The following is a 17,480-nucleotide window of genomic DNA, read 5'->3' as shown; positions in this document are numbered from 1 at the left end:
TTGTCAGTATTCATGCACATTCAATTTAACGACATTCTTTCACACAATAGTCATAAATGACACACTGGACATGGAGCATTTTTTTACACGTGCATCTGAGGGTTGATTACATCATTTATTCCGATCAAGTTCAGCAGAAGAAAAATAAATTTAATAAAAATAATATTCTGTCATTGTTTTTATCTAAATGATTTTACTCGAATGTATAATATACATTTGATATAAAACGGAAAGTAGCCATTGTGATTACTGTCAATTGGAAAATATAATTTAGATTTTTGATGGAAAAATATGACTTGGTGTACTCGTACCACAGTTTGAATACATCACAAAACACTACATGTCCCATCATCCTCTTCTCAAGCTCAGTTTCCAAGAGGAAAAACTCCTGCGTGCTTCCTCCTCATTTCGTGCTCAGTGCGATTTTTGCTGTGTGGACAATATGACTGAATGTGAGAACGTTCTGATGTAAAGAACTGCAGGAAGAAAGGAAAGCGGCAGAGTTTGGGGATAAAACGAGCCTAGTTTTCCGGTCTGTCCACCGTGTCCCGTCTGCCTGGGAACCTTCCTCCTGCTGGTCTCTGGGACTTCAGGTAAAAACCTTCCAACTTGGGAATTCTCCTATGAATGAATGAACAGTTATTAAAGCTGCTTTCTCTGTATTATACACGAGGCGAAATTAGAGAGTCGTTTAAGTCCTCAGAGACCGTGTTGCGTTTACTGGCCGTAGGAACACAACTTCAATGAAACGTCCATAGAAGAAACAGCTGAACTCTTCCATCTTATTCTAGTAATAACATGTTCGGCTTTGCATTTGCAGAGTCTGCCTTTAATATTCATCGACTAGCTAAATGCAAGCAGGGGAAAATATGTTGTTTTGTTGTAGGAAGGAGTGTGACTAAACTTTTAGACCTTTTTTAATGAAGGGCAGTCTGTCCGAGAAAATAGCCGTGGATATCCTGCATTCAGGCTCCAGACGGGTCACTGAACTGCGTCACAACGACATTCCCAGGGACTGAGGAGGCTTTTCTCTCAACCTTCGCCCCTGTTCCGCTGGTTAACTGCAGAACTTGAACGTCTTCATAGAAACAGGAATGATTGGGTCCATGTTGGTGCAGAGAAGCTTCGTCATGCAGCTCTCAGGTTAGGTCAGTGCTGCCCTGTAATCCCCTCAGCTGGTCCCAGACACAACAACACGGACTCTGTTTCGGTCCACTCAGCCTCCCTCTGGGTCTGGAGCCAGAGAAGGATTGTGGCTCAGCTTTGGGTCACACCGCAGACTCATGGTGTCGCTTATCCGGTTACACTGAGTTAATCTCTGTCTGAAGTCGTAGAGACCTTTTTCTCAAACCCACAAATTTTTACTTTAGCTTAAAACTGGTAAAAGTTGGATTTTTAAAATCACACACAACATAAAACTAACTAGTGATCCTAAGTCTGCATCATGGTTTTCATCATAACAAGTGTAATGCTATTTTGATTTATTTTGGCACTAGTAAATTGTAAGTATTGATGAAAGTATTTATAGTATTGTTACTTTTAGTATTTTCTTCTGGTTCCCTAAGAACATCATTTAAAGTCATCCGTCCACCCAGTCATCCATCCTCAATGTGTGCAGCTTAAATGTATCAAATTTAAACTGCATCTAGCTACATCTAGCATTTATATCCTGTCTTAGAAACCAGCTCTGAATGATCAATAGTTCATTTTGAAGTACTATCAATTATACTGGTATCAGATTGCAAACATTTTACAACCCAGTTCAGCCACTCCTCTCTCCAGTAGTGGCCCAGGATTATGAAAGTCCAAGGCAAAAGACAGATAGGGGCTACTCCTTCACAGACTTGCTGCTCACAGCACATGAACCAACTGTATAGGGAGCTGGTCCTTCAGTTTCCATGGTGTTCTACCTGGGATCATCAAAACCAGGGAGAGTTTAGCATCTCCATACAGCTCTAGAAAACTTGGCATGCTCTGCTACCATTCAGAGTAAACAATACAGCTAAACAATATGGCGTGGTGTTTGACACAATCCCCAGAGGTCCTTTAAAACTTTATCTCTACCTCCATGTCAAAATCATACGATGCCTAGTTTCAATTCAAGTTCCATTTATACCGACCGTGATTGTCATTTAAAAGCAAGAAAATAACCAACAAAATATTAAGTAGGACTTTTTTTTTTAAACATTTTATTAGTACATCATTTTTTTGAAATATAAACTGAAAGTTGCTCCCAAAAAATACCTAATAAATAATAAAGTAAGATACATTTTCTTCGTAATAATTCACAATTGCTATTCAGTTAAAGAATCAGTGATTACTAAATAAATAAATAGGACTTGGTCCCTATGTGTACTTTCTGCTAAAATAATGATAAAAATCTTGTTCATTGGTTTTGGGATTGTAGTTATACCAAATTATTTTGACAATTTTCTTTCATTAAAAAAATTAACATAACATAACCTTAACAGTTAAATATGTTTTATTTAGAATGGCTAAAATGTGTCCTTGGTAATACATCATTTTTATATGTTATTAAAGTTTTAGTATTTATGGTAAACATCATATTCACACCACCAAGCATTTACAAGAAAAACCTTATTTCCAGATTGTATTGTCTTTTATCAATTATTATATGGAATGTTATGTGGACTTACTCCTTTTATTATGCAAACATTAGTGTGTAAGCTAAAATTAGCAAAAATGCTAAGGTTAGCTTATTCTGTGCACATCTTGTGTTTCTAGATTATTAAGTACCGTCTTTCTTTCTTATTGTATCTTTTAGTGACTAAATGAAGGGTTTATTTACAACTTTATGTCTGATTCTGTTCATATTTAATTTCTCTACAGAAGTATAATGTTCACAGCACTGCTGGTTGCCCTGGTGATCGGAGGATTGATTATCTTCCTGGTTCAGAGGCGCAAGAACCAGGTTCTGAAGACCGAGGATGGCTGGTGGGGGGCTGGAGCGCCCCCTGAGGGTGAGGAAGACCTCACCATCCGGTCTTTTAAAGTAACCACCACTGATGAGGAGCTGGAGGTGAGCTAATCAAACGCACCTTAGACCCCGCAGGATGAAGATCTTCTCCAGATCTTCATCCTGTCCTCCCTCTTTCTGTTGTCCCTGTTGTCTCCTAGGACCTGTACAGCAGGATGGACCAGACCCGTCCTGTTCCCTCGCTGGAGGACAGCCAGTTTCATTACGGCTTCAACTCCCACTACCTTCAGAAGGTGGTCTCTTACTGGAGAAAGGACTTTGACTGGAGGAGACAAGTGGACAAACTGAACCAGTACCCACATTTTAAAACCAATATTGAAGGTGAGACTTCACAGCTGACACGTTCATGAAGAAGCTACACAGATGACCTTGACCACTTTCAACTTCTTGACCTCTTTCAACTTCTAACCAGGCATTGACGTTCATTACGTGCACGTAAAGCCCAAGACGGTGCCTGAGGGGACAAAAGCCATTCCCCTCATAATGGTCCATGGCTGGCCCGGCTCATTCTACGAGTTCTATGGGCTGATCCCCATGTTAACAGAGCCTTCGGATCCCGATCAGCTTGTGTTTGAGGTGGTGTGTCCGTCCATTCCAGGCTACGGATTTTCTGAAGCACCACGGAAGAAAGGTCAGTTTGGAAGGACTCATGCCGAATGTTGACTCTTAATCAGTATTAGAGAGCTAAAAGTATCGTGGCAGTTGGGGCAGTACACCAGTAAAGGTAACGCAGTTACCATGTCAGTTTCATGTCAATAAAAACAAGGTAAAAGTGCTGCTGGGCCCGAATACTCTGGTACAAGCCAGGTGGTGTGGAAATAGGTTTTCAACCATTTGTTTGACCTACAAACACTCAGCCAGTGTTTGTGGGTCTGGGGGACCCTCTGCATTTTATTGTTGTTATTAAACAAATAAAATTTTTTTACCATACAAAATACTTTTTAAAATACAAAAAAAGTTGTTCACTTTACTTCAATTGCATCAATGTAAACATGCTTGGTTTTTGTCTTCTAACTTTGACATAAAAACATTTTGTTCAAAAAGAATCAGTTCCTGTTTATTATGACAAAAAGCTGTGAATTAAAAGAACAAAATGTCTATTCAATATGCAAGTAAACACTTATGTTTACCTTTTAATGTGTCTGTAAAGCTTTAGAAGTTATTTTTTTATCTTATTTTTACTTTTATTAGAAATTCCACTGATAAAGAACACAAGTTGAACACATCACCCTAGGAATATGAATGTATCAGCTGTGACTCGGCTGGCACATTCACATAGCATCAATGTTTCAACTTTATCCAGAAAACCAGGTGCAGATAAGAGGATTCACATACACACAAACATCCTTGTACTTCAATCAGTCTGACATCTTTTTATTGACTCCCATTCATCTTAGTTATTACATTTATGCCTAACCCAGACATTGCCCATAACCCTAAACATTACAAGTCTATTCCTAACTCTAACCTCAACCAAAACTTCATTCACCCCATTCCTCTAAACCTAACTAGTAGTTGAAGGGTTGTAGTTCTCAGTAGAGTTTGCAGTAGCTGTAAAGTTTCTCCCTCTGCCCTCGTATGAACAGGTTTTGATTCCGTTTGTGCTGCACGCATCTTCCACAAGCTGATGAAGCGTCTTGGTTTCCAGCAGTTCTATGCTCATGGAGGAGACTGGGGCTGGCTGGTCACCACTAACATGGCTCAGCTGGAGCCCAAGTATGACTCAATGACTTAATGACAGGTCCAGCTTAGCTATGGTTCACACAACTCTTCAACATCTTATTTCCTTCGCTCTCCTTAGAACTGTTAAAGGTCTGCACGTGAACTTTGCTCCGCCCTCCAAGCCGGGGCTGCTCGTGACTTTGTCCATCGTGCTCGGCCGCCGCTTCCCTAAGCTGTTCGGATTCACTGAAACAGATGTAGAGCGACTCTACCCCTGCATGGAGAAGCTGGTGTTGGAATCCATCAAAGAGTCCGGCTACATGCACATCCAGGCGACCAAACCCGATACAGCTGGTAAGAACTGATCATTCAACGCATTTTCTTCTCCCTCGTGTCAAATGTTCTTGAAGTCTTTTGTTTTAAATCCCAAATAGCAGTGATTGTTTTGTTCTGTCAGGTCGCGGGCTGAATGACTCTCCTGTCGGTCTGGCTGCCTACATCCTGGAGAAGTTTTCCACTTGGACAGATCATGACTTCAGGAACCTGGAAGACGGAGGACTCACCAGGTTAGGAATAGGTGCTAAAGGGAGACGTTTTTCTCATGTTGAGTTAGGGATGGAACAGTAAATGTCCAGTACATCCCTGTCAAATCGGCACCAAACATATAAAGCCTTGTTGCAATCCTGAACTCCTGAAGAAGATTTATGTGTGGAAGGAGTCCAACTTCAAAAAGTGACACCTAAACTAGAAACATTGCACATCTTTCAACAGCAAAATGTAACATATCTTTCTCTGCACTAAACTATTACTATATTACTCACCTGAAACATCGTCAAGCTGTATGTAAACACCACTGATACCGGAGAAAAATTATGTTATGTCCAAATCCAGCTGCCTGGAGCATCCAGTCAGGCCAAAATTCATCCGCCATGTAAGGAGATGAATCTCCAAGGATGAGAGCTTGATGTTTGATGAGAGAGCAGACCTGCATTCAGGTTCAGCTAAATACTAGGTGTGGGAGTTATTAACATCTTTAATTGAGTTAATCACACGGACTGTAATTAATTAATCACAATTGGATTTTAGTGTAAAAACCACATATAAACTTCTTTAGAAATGTTGTCTGGACGCTGATGACATTAGCATTGAAGGTGTCTGTGCTGCTGCTACATGCTTAGCATTAAGATGCTATTTTAGGTTTGATTAGCTTCACTGATAGGCTAAGTCCTTTTAGCACAACTTGGACACAACAACATTCTTCTCCAGCGTTCCATCAGATTGTTTTCTGAAGCAGGGAGTAACCCAGTTACCAGAGGGTCAAGAGAAGTGGTGTTGTCATCCATCGTTGTTGCTTGCTGATGTTTCTTGTGCGTCAAATTTACAGGCGTACCAGAAACACAATACAAAGGTTCTGGCTCAGAACTTTTATTTATTTAAAATGTTTTGTTATTTACATAAGATAAAGAAAATGCAATTAATTGCAATGAAATATAACGTCTATGTAATTAATTAAAGTCTTGCACCTACTAAGTACCAAAACAATGATAAAGTGACTTAAATTTGGACCCAGTCTTATTTAAAGATTTCTAAACAACAGCTCACTACATTGCTGTATAATTTATCTGTCCAAGCATCGCAGATGTCTGCACTTTATTCATCAAAAGAAGTTCAATCAAATTTCCAGTCAGTTTTACACTCTTGTATTTTTTAGAATATATTTAATTAAAATTTATTTCAGATCTGTTTATTTCTGACTCTAGTATTTTGTTTTTGTTTTTGAATGAAACATAATTTCTGGGCACCATTTCACCTCCAGATGCTGTTATCTGAGTAAAATCCTGACCCATTCCTTACAGGAAGTTCTCTCTGGATGACCTGCTCACCAACGTTATGATCTACTGGACTTCAGGCTGCATCGTTTCTTCAATGAGGTTCTATAAGGAAAACTTTGGCAAAGGTCTGGACGCGCCCCATGCTAAGTGAGTGATAATTCATCCTGGATCCTATCCAGTCCTTACATTATCAACAGACCACTGCATTCCTCCCTGAAATTGATGTCGAGAAAATCCAGTAAGATATATCAAATCAGAGAAATCATGAAGGCTTTTAATGTTCAAACTATAAAGTAATTCTCTGCTTTGCTGGAGGGCTGTTGTTATTATTTGATTGCTTTCTGTTCCCAGGATACCGGTCTTTGTTCCCACGGGCTTCGCCTGCTTCCCCAACGAGCTGATGCATACGCCTAAGCTTTGGGTCAAACAGAAATACCACAACCTCGTCAGCTTTTCTCCCATGCAGCGCGGCGGCCATTTTGCTGCCATGGAGGAGCCCCGGCTGATGGCGGAGGACATCCAGCAGTTCACAAGATCAGTGGAGGAGATGATGATGAAGAAGAAGGAGTAGAAGGTTGATGGATAAGATGCCAAATGTTTTCTCCTGCTTTTAGCCAAGAGAGGAGGTGATTATTTTTCCCCCCTTAGTGGAATCAGAACATTTTAGTGGATTATAATAACACATATTTGGGGCATGCAATATTCAAATACCCACACACATCACACACTGTCAGATGAAAGCAACTAAATAACTAGAGGCAACATATTACATTTAATTGTTGCATAAAGCATGTATTTCAGAAAATTTGTTTACATAAATCATTATTGCTAAACCTTTCCTGTTCTCCTTCAAACACGGAGTAGTAAAACTGACTGGTTTTAGAGATGGTTTGTGTTGGTAGTCCAGCTGTTTTATGGATATCTAGGCACTACAGCCTGGAGTGTTGAAAAGAGTAGAGTGAGCAGCTGCAGATGGGATGTCAGGGGGCAGCCAGTGTTATTGTGTTGACAGCATAGACAAGGTGCCAAGCATTCCTCTGACTGATAGCAGAAGTCCTCCACACTCAGGCCACAGCCGTGATAACACTTGCTGACCAGTCAGGTTTAATATTCAGCCGTTTAGACGCATTTCAATTTTCCTGGAGTCAATTAGAAAATAGGAGTGGCTCTAACTTTACTCTTACTTTTTATTATTTGACCAGGAATTAGTGACCTAAGTAATTAATTAAAGGGGCCGTATTATGCAAAATGTACTTTTTTTTGGCTTTATATCATGTTATAGTGTTATTCCCTTATCAAACCATATTTGGAGTGTTGCTTAGATTATTTCTTGCATGTTTCAGAAATAGTTTAGTCTCCATGGCAACCATTCAGCTGTGCAAAACGCCAGGTTGGCCCTAGCTCCGCCTTCGAGACGCAACTCCTCCTCAGAGCTGCAGTTTCCACGTTTCCATCTCACAGAGCAGCCACAAGTTCCCCACTCAGCTCCTTCAGACCAGCCAGCAGCAATTAGCAAACACCTGTTGAAACTCATCTCAGTGAAACGTTGGTCAAAATGTTGGTAAAGGGTTAATAGAGGAGTGTTGTTGTGATGACTTCCTGAAGGCGGAGTTTCAGAAACAGCAGGAGTTTTTAAAGAGACAAAGGCCCAATTTCAAGGCATGAAATAATAAAGTCAATTTTCTTAAGTCATATTTGATATATGTAGCATTTTCATAACAACTGAAAGTAACAGTATCATTTTATATCACAATCAAGTGACTGTGTCTGGAAAATTCATAATACTGAATCTTTAATGAGTCAAACAAAAGTAGATAGATCTTATCAATCCACTAACGATTAAATTATAAGCGACCACTTTCTTAAAAACCTGAGTTTTTGATTGTACCAAGAGGACCAACCATCTTTGCATAACAAGAAGGGCTAAACCTTTCATAATATGCTGAATAAAAAATAAATAAACAATTTAATTTTAACATTTGACGTAAAATGTATTAAATGCTGACTGAGTAAACAGTTTTTTGTTACTGTTCTGGAATGGCCCCGCCATCTTTATTTCTGTCTCTGGCTTTGCTTATGGATGACCAGCAGCGCCCTCTGCTGGATGGCGACCACAGCACAACCTCTAACAGAAGGTCTAAATGGACGTTATTAGTTAATCATTTAGCAGCAGTTTCAATAGATTACCAGGAATGTCTTATTGAAAAACAATATCTCTTCTACCAGAGAATGTTCATTGTGATGAGTGATACAAATCCCTGACATAAATTTACAGATAAACACAATAATCACTATTAATTCTATTTAGTGCCATTTCACAGCAAATGTCGACTCGAGGCACTTTACAAAAAAATATTTCAATTGAATCATACATTCCAATTGATCCTAGTTATATAATATGAAGGTATAAATAATCACACAATAATTTCACAATAATTACTATATCTGCTGTATAGCAAACCTGCTGAGTCATTGTTATCTATTGACAAGTCCATTTCATAATAGATCTACATGATCTTTAAAGCAACATAAGCTTGTAGTGGTAGAAGATAAAGCGATGAAGTTTAGAGTTTGATGAAGATTTGAATATTCAATTATTGATCACTTATTGGAAACAGAAGAGTCTTACATGAAGACACTTTATGTTGTTGAATGACATATTTAGATGATTTACTTGAAAGTGAATGAAGGCATTTTTTTGTTTTTCTTTATTAATGAAGAGTGCAAAAAGTTTCCAACATCAGCATTTTTTTTTACAGTAGAAATATATTTGAAATATTCAGCAAATTGTGAGTTTTACTATTTCAGTAGTTTCATGCGAGTCTAACCCAGACTTTTAGCAATGTGTTGTATACCTTCAGATATAATAAAACTAACAGTGTATTACTGCTTTGTTCTCACTATTTCTTTTTGTCTCAACAAAACTTACAGCTGAATGTTAAAGCCAGACCTCAGGTAACCATCCATCCATTTTCTAACACCCTTGTCTGGGTGAGAGGCAGGGGTCACCCTGGACAGGTCGCCAGTCTGTCGCAGGGCAGCACAGACTGGACAAACAACCATGCACACACACACACCCCTAGGGAGACTCCAATTAACCTAGTCATGTTTTTTGGACTGTGGGAGGAAGCTGGAGTACCCGGAGAGAACTCACCATGCACAGCGTGAACATGCAAACTCTGCTGGGAGACCCAGGCTGGGAATCGAACCCAGGACCTTCTAGCTGCAAGGCAACAGTGCTACCAACTGCGCCACTGTGCAGCCTTCCTCAGGTAACCTCAGCAGACATTTAAAGAGATTTTTTTCCCCCAAAAGAAGTCATTAAAATATACTTGCAGTAAATACAGAATTATCACATTTTAACATGGCACAACAGAGCATTGAACTTTTTAAGTTTGTTATGTAACAAAAACAAAGAACAAGAACATGGAATAAACATGAACTGGCACTACTTAATTTGGCAATTAACTGAACAGAAAGGTCCTGGTGAAATCCAAAGTTTAATCTGGAAAAACTTCAATATGGCCTCTTCTAGTGTGGAAATGAGTGAATCACTTGCTGTTGGTGTTTAGTAGCTCTACGTCTCAGTTAATAAGGTTACATTTACTGTGTAAGTAACAGACTTAGGTCCAAGTCCTTAGAAAGGCATCCAGAAAACCACCAGTGGGACCCAAGACTCCATTTTCTTCAGTAATATCTGTTTACATGGAAAAGCAAAAACTATTCTAAAACAGAACAACCACTGTTAGCTAATTTATCACAAAGCTAATGGATGCTTACATTTATCAGCTGAAAGTAAATCCAGATCTGACTGCATCCATAAATATCTTCTCTGAAGTCACTAAATCTTTATCTTCATTCCTTTCAGTTCAAATAGTCAGTATTCTTGAAAATATGAATGGAAATAACATTATTGCCATATTCTCCGAAAAAATCTGGGTGATGAAATTTGTACTTCAACAAGCTCCTGTCAACACAGTTTAAAAAAAGTCAAATAAATAACAATAATAAAAAAAACAACAAAAACCTTAAATCCCATTGAGTTTAAAAGCCTGACAGCCTGGGGATGAAAACTGCTAGTTACGACGGCGTATTGTGGCTATTGTAGACAGAAAAATAGGAGTTTATTTTTGCCAAAAAACTCAGAAAATTTGAGATTAACCTCAGAAATTTTCTTGTAAAATTATGGAAATTTCTGATCTTGAAAAGTCAAAAATTTGCTAGAAAAAACTTGGATATTTCCGAGCTTGAAAAGTCTACAATTTTAGATTTATGGAAATCTTCTGCATTTCAAAAGTTGAAAACGTTCAACTTTTCAAACTCATAAATTTACAAGTTTTTCTAGAATTTTTTTTTTCCTTTTTCTAACAAATGCTCTCCTTTTTTTCCGCATCTACACTGTCCGCCATAGGCTGTCATATTCATTCTTGTGTAAGTATAATTCTAAGCTGGTTAAATGTAGATTATAACAGAATACTTCACCACTTCAGACTTAACTCTGGTTTGGTAGATTGCGGTTGATGGTCAGAGGATTCTGCCTCTCCTCAGACAGGATATACAGGTCTGTTATGCAGATATCAAATCATACATAAATTCTTCTTCTTTAACCTTTCCATCAGCAGTGGTGACCAGCAGAGCATCACTGCTGGAACACTTTATTCTGATCTTGTTCATCTTCCAAACTCTTGACTCTAACTTTTCTATGTCCTGAAATCAGGGTGAAAAACCACACAAATGTTAAGCAAACTACTCTCCACGCCTGCCCGTGTTTGGTGAGGTTTAATGTCGCGCTGCCCCGCGCCTCAGATCCCACCCCTGTCCAGCTGCTAGCAGAGCTCTGAGTTTCCCAAGGCCCCCCGGAGCCCCCGACCCGGGACACCCTCCCAGCGCTGCACTCCCCCAGGCCCTGACTGCCTGCGCGCCTGTTCCTCTTGGCAACCGAACGGCCAGGGGAGGATCAGGATGACCGGGCGGCCGAGATAAGGACCACATGAAGTTTCCCGCATTACCTCACCCGATTAGGAAAGGAGCAGAGAGAGACGCAGAGCGAGGGAGAGAGGGGTCATGCTGGGAGGAACTGAGCGGACGGTCGGGGAAGAGCCCAGAGCCTGCAGTGTTTGCCAGCGGCCTGATGGGTCTGGGTGGATGCTAGGCTTCCTACTGAGGAGCTTCGGATTAGCCAGACAGAACCAAGCCGGACCAGGAAGAGACGTGATGAGTAATTTCAACTGTTTGAGTCAGTAGCTTCTTTTGAGATCCAGATCAGGCTTTAAAGATGAGACGATGAAAAGATGACCTCGGGTCAGGTGCTTTGTTGTGCTTTCACTGAATTACCTACTAGACAGTATGAACTTTCCTCACAGCAGCCTGCTGCGGTCTAAAGCAAACCTCCATCCGGCCAATGAAAACACACCGAGCCACAGTGATTTAAGTCCTCCCGACGCGCTGGGAGTCTGCTGCGGCTCTCCAGCAGAACCCATGGCGGTCAACCCTCTGGAAGGGCTCATGTTGGTGACGGTGAACCAGCAGCTGGTGCATCAGAGACCCGCTGCAGCAGCCGACCACCCAGCAGCCCCACAGGGACACAGGGAGAGTGCCACCAGCAGCCGCCAGGAGCCCAGGAAGTGGGTCAGTTCCTTTTCTCTAGTTTAACTAAAACATTACCCTGGTTTCTAAGAGAAACTATGGCAGAACAACAGAGCACAATTTAATAAGTTATGATCTAGTCATCACAACCGTCCTATTAGTATAATTTCTTCCTGTAGGACTAGCTGAAATATATTGGATATGCTGATAATGTGGGCTATTTGGTTACAGATTCAAACTATTTATATATTTATATAGAGCTCTGGAAAAAATGAAGAGACCAGTTGAAATGATCAGTTTCTCCGATTTTGCTTTTTATAGTTATTTGTCTGAGTAAAATGAACATTGTTCTATAATTCTCTGAACTATTGACAACATGTCTCAGAAATTCCAAGCAAAATGTAGTATTTATTTATTTGCAGAAAATGTGAAATGGTCAAAATAACTAAAAAGATGCTGTGCTTTTAGACCTGAAATAATGCAAGGAAAATAAGTTGATATTCATTTAGAAACAACAACACTAATGTTTGAACTCAGGAAAAGTTCAGAAATCAATATTTGGTGGAAGAACCAGGAGGTTTTCAGTGCAGCAGGCTCTTCATTTTTTACAGAGCTGTATATATATTCTTTGTTATTAAATCTGATTAATCTACACTACGAAAATGTAAAAAATTGTTCAAAGTATTTTTTATCTAGTTCACAGTGCAACTATCTTTAGATTTATTTAAAGAGTACTAACTTCCAAGTTACTGTTCAACAAGATATAGGAGTTTGTTTAAAGTCAATATAGATAAAAACTGGCACTGGCAGATTATTTCTCTTACATCATTGGAAATATGCTTTGTTATAATGAAACAATCTGCCAGAGAAACAGGAACTTTTTAAATCAATATCTAGATATTATTAACTTAAAAAAAGCTACGATATTTATTTTATTTTTTAAAATTTATTTCTGATTTTTAAGCTATGATATTTTGCTGAAAAGTTATTTGTATTTCAGTCTTATTTCAAGTGCATTAAGATATTTGCAGTAGAAAAACAAATACTTGGGAAGATTTGATGTTTTTGCAGTGTATTTACATTTTTTTTGCTTTGTTTTACTTTAATTATAGTTTCCAATATAATGTTTCTACTTTCACTTTGCGACTGAATAAATCAAAATTCACAAATCAAATGCTTCGTCTTCTTCCTCTTAATAATAATAATAATAATAATAATAATAATAATAATAATAATAATAATAATAATAATAAAACACTAATAATAATTATTATGTAAAATGCACTTAAGAAAACAATAAAAAAAATCTTTAGTTTTCATTTAGGAGGAGTAATTTTTTAAAGCAAACATCTAAAACAAGCTGAATTGTTTATTAATACAAAAATAAGGGAAAATTACATATTTTGTTTATTCAAGGTCATCATGTAGCTATTGGGATTGTTCTTAAGCATTAAGATTTGATTAAGAGAATTGATTTTTTTCTCCAGAGAAGTGTAATGAATTGATAAGCCTGCTTAATGCAGCACAAATAAATACAATGTTTCCTCTAGAAATAGATATTATATTAGTGACATCATCCAGATATAGTTTATATGTAAATCTGACGATTTAATTTAAAAACTGGTATTAATTCAATGGTCACTCAGATGTTTTGTGTGGGAAATTGGAATATGATTAATAATAAAAGTTATTAATCATTCAATTGGAAATAAATGTCCAAGCTTCATGTTCTCCATTTTTATCTCGTGTAAATCTGAAAGAAAAATACTGAACCCTGTAAAAAGTAACAAATAAGCCTTCTGTCTGTGACAGCTGCTGTTTCTGTTTGTGTCAGTCCACCACTGCTCTTCTCTTTTCCAGTTTGGTTCGATCAGAGTGAGAGCCGGTAACCTGAGCGGCTCTAAAGCTGACAAAACACACAGAGCCCCGTGATTTACCGACGCCGTTCTAAACGGAACTGGAGATCAGATAAAACACCGGTTGTTTAAAGTGTGCTGTGTGTTTCAGGAGCAGACCGTGTGTGGGTCCAGGTTCAGCTCGGCTTCCGCCTGTGGCCCCGTGGTCCAGAGCAGGCCCCCAAGGGTCCAGCACTCTCCAGAAAACGCAGCGCGAGAGAGGAGCCGAGTGCGCAACCTGCGGCAGGCCTTCCACAGCCTGCAGGTACACACACACACACGCATTCGTGTTTTCATGACTTGTGGGGACTTCACGTTAACTTCCATTACTTTTCTACAGCTTAACCCTTATCTTACCCCCAACCCCAGGCCTAACCATCACAGAGCTGCAGTTTGGAACGCATTTCCTGTTCATTTAAAGTCTGTAACCAGTTTCAATATGTTCAACAAACATCTGGTTATGTCAAAAACAGAACTGTATCCATTCTTAATGTTTTATGTTTCACTATTTGTATATGTTGTCAACATTATGTTCTGCTATTTTAAATGATTATTACTTCAATTTTTACTAGTTCTAAGATGTGCTGTTTAAAAACCCATCTAAGGATAAGTGCTGTGAATTAGTTGTTGCTATTGCACCATTGCACATTGTCGATGTGTGTTTGTCCCTATCAAATAAACTTAAATAAAGTCCTAACCCAAAAACAGCATTTCCCCTTATAGGAACCAAGAAAATGTCCCCATAAGAAGCAGTGGTCCTCACACCCCCCACCAGGATATAAAATCCTGATACACACACACACACACACCCCTACACACGTGCACACAACCCAACGCACACACAGGTGTCACAAGGCTATTTTTATAATCCCTATTTTTTCTGTTCTGTTATTTTCACCTCCTTTCACTCAGAGCAGATTTTTCTCTCATCGGTTTTTATTAAAATATAAAAACTAAACATTTCCTCCCAGGCAGCTCTGCCTTCAGTCCCACCTGACACCAAACTGTCCAAGCTGGATGTCCTGGTCCTGGCTACTAACTACATAGCGTACCTGACCGAGACATTGGACCAGGACGGGGCGGTGGCAGAGCACACTGCCCCCTCCAGGCCGGGCGGATACCTGCATCCTGTCAAAGTAAGGAACCAACAGCTGAAAGCTAAACGCTATGTGCAGTGGGTGGCCTGCTAGATAAATGCTTCCATCACTGCTAGATGACATGTTTGGATAAAGTCAGAGGTTCTCCTGTTTCCTTCCCTCCTGGTTATATTTTTTATAATTTTTATCACATTATCTCTTTATTGCCTGAACCAGGAAAGAATCCATTTTGTCTTAACTACAATAAAGTCAAACATGCAACAGGGGAAATGTCCCATTCAACCTCTTTTGTAGAGTAAATCTGCTCCAACACTGTGATACAATCAGACTCGCCTCTCTAAGCTTTCTTAAAGACATCATCACGTCAGACGGTGGAGGTTCTACCATGACTTCCTGGATGAGGCCACGCCCTCTGTCACCCCCAGACCAATTAAAACACTGGAACAGAGTACAGCTCAGTCCTGATACATAAAACACACTCTTTGTTTTTCTATTCCAGTTATCTGAATGGATAGTTAGTGATCAGATGAACTTTTAAGAATTAAACCCACACCCACTGTCAAAAAATGCTTGGCTAAACATCCAGAAGGAAAAGCAGTGACTCATATGCTAACCTGAGATGAGGATGTGAATGATTCAGTTTTATGGCTTTGCAGCAGGCGGTGGTGAGTTTATGATTGTTTAGTGTTTTTGTGGCCCAGAATTATTCACAACCTTGTTACATTCATGCTTAAAGTAATCTTTTCATTCCACCTATATATAGAGACGACAGAGAAATGATATTTTTAATGAATACGTCTTATAATATGTTATTTTCATCTTTTTGGAAAGATGCCTTTCTCATTCATTAACAGAAATATATTTCTTTGTTAAAGGAAAATAATTTAGAATCTAAATGTGCCAGGTAATGAACCTGTTTGGTTCATTTTGGAAACCTCTGCTTTCTGTTTTGACTGTTGGATGCTTCACCTGATTCATGACTGTGTTTTCCACCTACATATATTGATATGTGCATCACTGGACTGAATGTGTTCCAAATAACATCCATCATTGAGATGATTTTAATATTCATGAGTTTAAACATGCACAGTATGTTGTATTTGAGCTGTAATGACCAACGCTGATGTTTTGTCCTGCTCTGTCCTCAGAAGTGGCCCATGCGTTCCCTGCTCTACTGTGGCACTGTTGGGGATCTGCTGTCAGCCAATCAGAGGCCCCGGCACGGCCACGACCCGGCCCGACCTCTGACCCCAGACGAACAGCGGTAATCCGATACCAGACTACTTTATCAATCTAGTCGTCAGTCGGAATCAATCAGGAGGAAAAAACTCAGTTGTTTAATAAAAATAAAACATGCTTTTTAATAATCATTTATTCAACTTTTCTGCCAGTCCTTGGACTAGACCTGATTATACATCCTCCAACATTCTGACTGCCTGTGTGCAGATTTTCTCTGTTTTCACAAGTATTTAATCCTACTGATCATTTTCACATTTTGTCACATTACAAACACAAAGTCCAATGTGTTTTATTAGGACATGATGGGATTTTATGTATGATTTCTTGTTTTTTTTGTTTTGTTTTTTAATTGTAAAAAAATCAATAAAAAAAATGAAAACCACACATCAAAATCTTAAAATCTTACCAAGTATTTTTGTCTAGTCTTATAGTCCAAATATTTTAGTTCATTTGAAATAAGAATATACGAATTTACAAGTAACTTGTCACCAAGATATAAGAGCTTGTTTTAAGTAAATAATTTCCTAATTTTGATTTTTAAAAAAAGGTTCTAATTTCACCTGAGAGATTAGTTCACCTTTGACTTCATGGTGTATTTTGTTGACTGTATAGTTTTTTATGACTTTGTATTTTTGTGTTTTTATGATGTAAAGCACTTTGAACTGTGTTATTGCTGAAATATGCTGTACTAATAAACTAGATTAACTGATAACACGGGGAAAATATCTCGTTTAAAGTGTAAGAATCTGCCAGTGCAACTAGTACTTTTTATTTATGTTCAATAATTATTGACTCAAAACGAGCTCCTGCATCTTGTTGAAAAGTTTCTTGTAATTTTTCTCTTAACTGAAGCGCACTGAGGTATCTGGATTAGAAACTAGACAAAAAAACAAACAAAAAAACTTGGTAAGATTTGTAGTTTTTGCAGTGTTTTCATTTCTATTCATCTTATCACAGAAAATCCTGATAAAATACAGCATTTTTGTTAATGTGAAAAAATTAACAAGGGCATCCAAATTTTGCAGAGCAGTGTATGTAGATGTAAACACACACACACACACACGCGCACACACACACACACACACACACACACACACACACACACACACACACACACACACACACACACACGCACACACACACACACACACACACACACACACATGCCCAC

At 38.7% G+C, this 17,480-nt stretch overlaps 2 protein-coding genes across 3 annotated transcripts; both read left to right on the top strand.

Moving 5' to 3' along the window:
- Positions 1–358: 358 nt before the first annotated feature.
- On the top strand, positions 359–9,381 carry ephx1 (epoxide hydrolase 1). 2 transcript variants are annotated; one of them, XM_005809782.2, is made up of 9 exons: positions 359–593; positions 2,851–3,040; positions 3,139–3,319; positions 3,411–3,629; positions 4,585–4,714; positions 4,800–5,014; positions 5,118–5,226; positions 6,517–6,639; positions 6,844–9,381. In XM_005809782.2, the coding sequence occupies exons 2-9, from the start codon at positions 2,858–2,860 to the stop codon at positions 7,061–7,063; spliced, it is 1,380 nt and encodes a 459-aa protein (XP_005809839.1). In that variant the 5' UTR covers positions 359–593; positions 2,851–2,857; the 3' UTR covers positions 7,064–9,381. The 2 variants fall into 2 exon arrangements, with proteins under 2 accessions (XP_005809839.1, XP_023203932.1); XM_023348164.1 differs by lacking the exon at positions 359–593 and adding an exon at positions 808–1,148.
- A 1,369-nt stretch (positions 9,382–10,750) lies between these two features.
- LOC102230579 (transcription factor 24-like) lies at positions 10,751–16,571 on the top strand. Its single transcript, XM_005809783.2, has 4 exons — positions 10,751–12,120; positions 14,086–14,238; positions 14,945–15,109; positions 16,219–16,571. Exons 1-4 carry the CDS (start codon positions 11,839–11,841, stop codon positions 16,336–16,338), a joined length of 720 nt encoding a protein of 239 aa, XP_005809840.1. The 5' UTR covers positions 10,751–11,838; the 3' UTR covers positions 16,339–16,571.
- The last annotated feature ends 909 nt before the right edge of the window (positions 16,572–17,480 follow it).

The sequence above is a fragment of the Xiphophorus maculatus genome, chromosome 15 (assembly GCF_002775205.1).
Source record: "Xiphophorus maculatus strain JP 163 A chromosome 15, X_maculatus-5.0-male, whole genome shotgun sequence".
In the NCBI taxonomy this organism is placed as follows: domain Eukaryota; kingdom Metazoa; phylum Chordata; class Actinopteri; order Cyprinodontiformes; family Poeciliidae; genus Xiphophorus; species Xiphophorus maculatus.
The sequence above is the reverse complement of the archived record's forward strand: the minus strand, read 5'-3'. Positions and strand labels throughout refer to the sequence as shown.

Coding starts and splice junctions, on each gene's coding strand:
- LOC102230579 (XM_005809783.2), top strand. CDS start 11,839: ATGAACTTTCCTCACAGCAGCCTGCTGCGGTCTAAAGCAAACCTCCAT. Junction 14,239..14,944: donor AGGCCTTCCACAGCCTGCAG/GTACACACACAC, acceptor ATTTCCTCCCAG/GCAGCTCTGCCTTCAGTCCC. Junction 15,110..16,218: donor GATACCTGCATCCTGTCAAA/GTAAGGAACCAA, acceptor CTCTGTCCTCAG/AAGTGGCCCATGCGTTCCCT.
- ephx1 (XM_005809782.2), top strand. CDS start 2,858: ATGTTCACAGCACTGCTGGTTGCCCTGGTGATCGGAGGATTGATTATC. Junction 3,320..3,410: donor TTTTAAAACCAATATTGAAG/GTGAGACTTCAC, acceptor ACTTCTAACCAG/GCATTGACGTTCATTACGTG. Junction 4,715..4,799: donor ATGGCTCAGCTGGAGCCCAA/GTATGACTCAAT, acceptor CGCTCTCCTTAG/AACTGTTAAAGGTCTGCACG.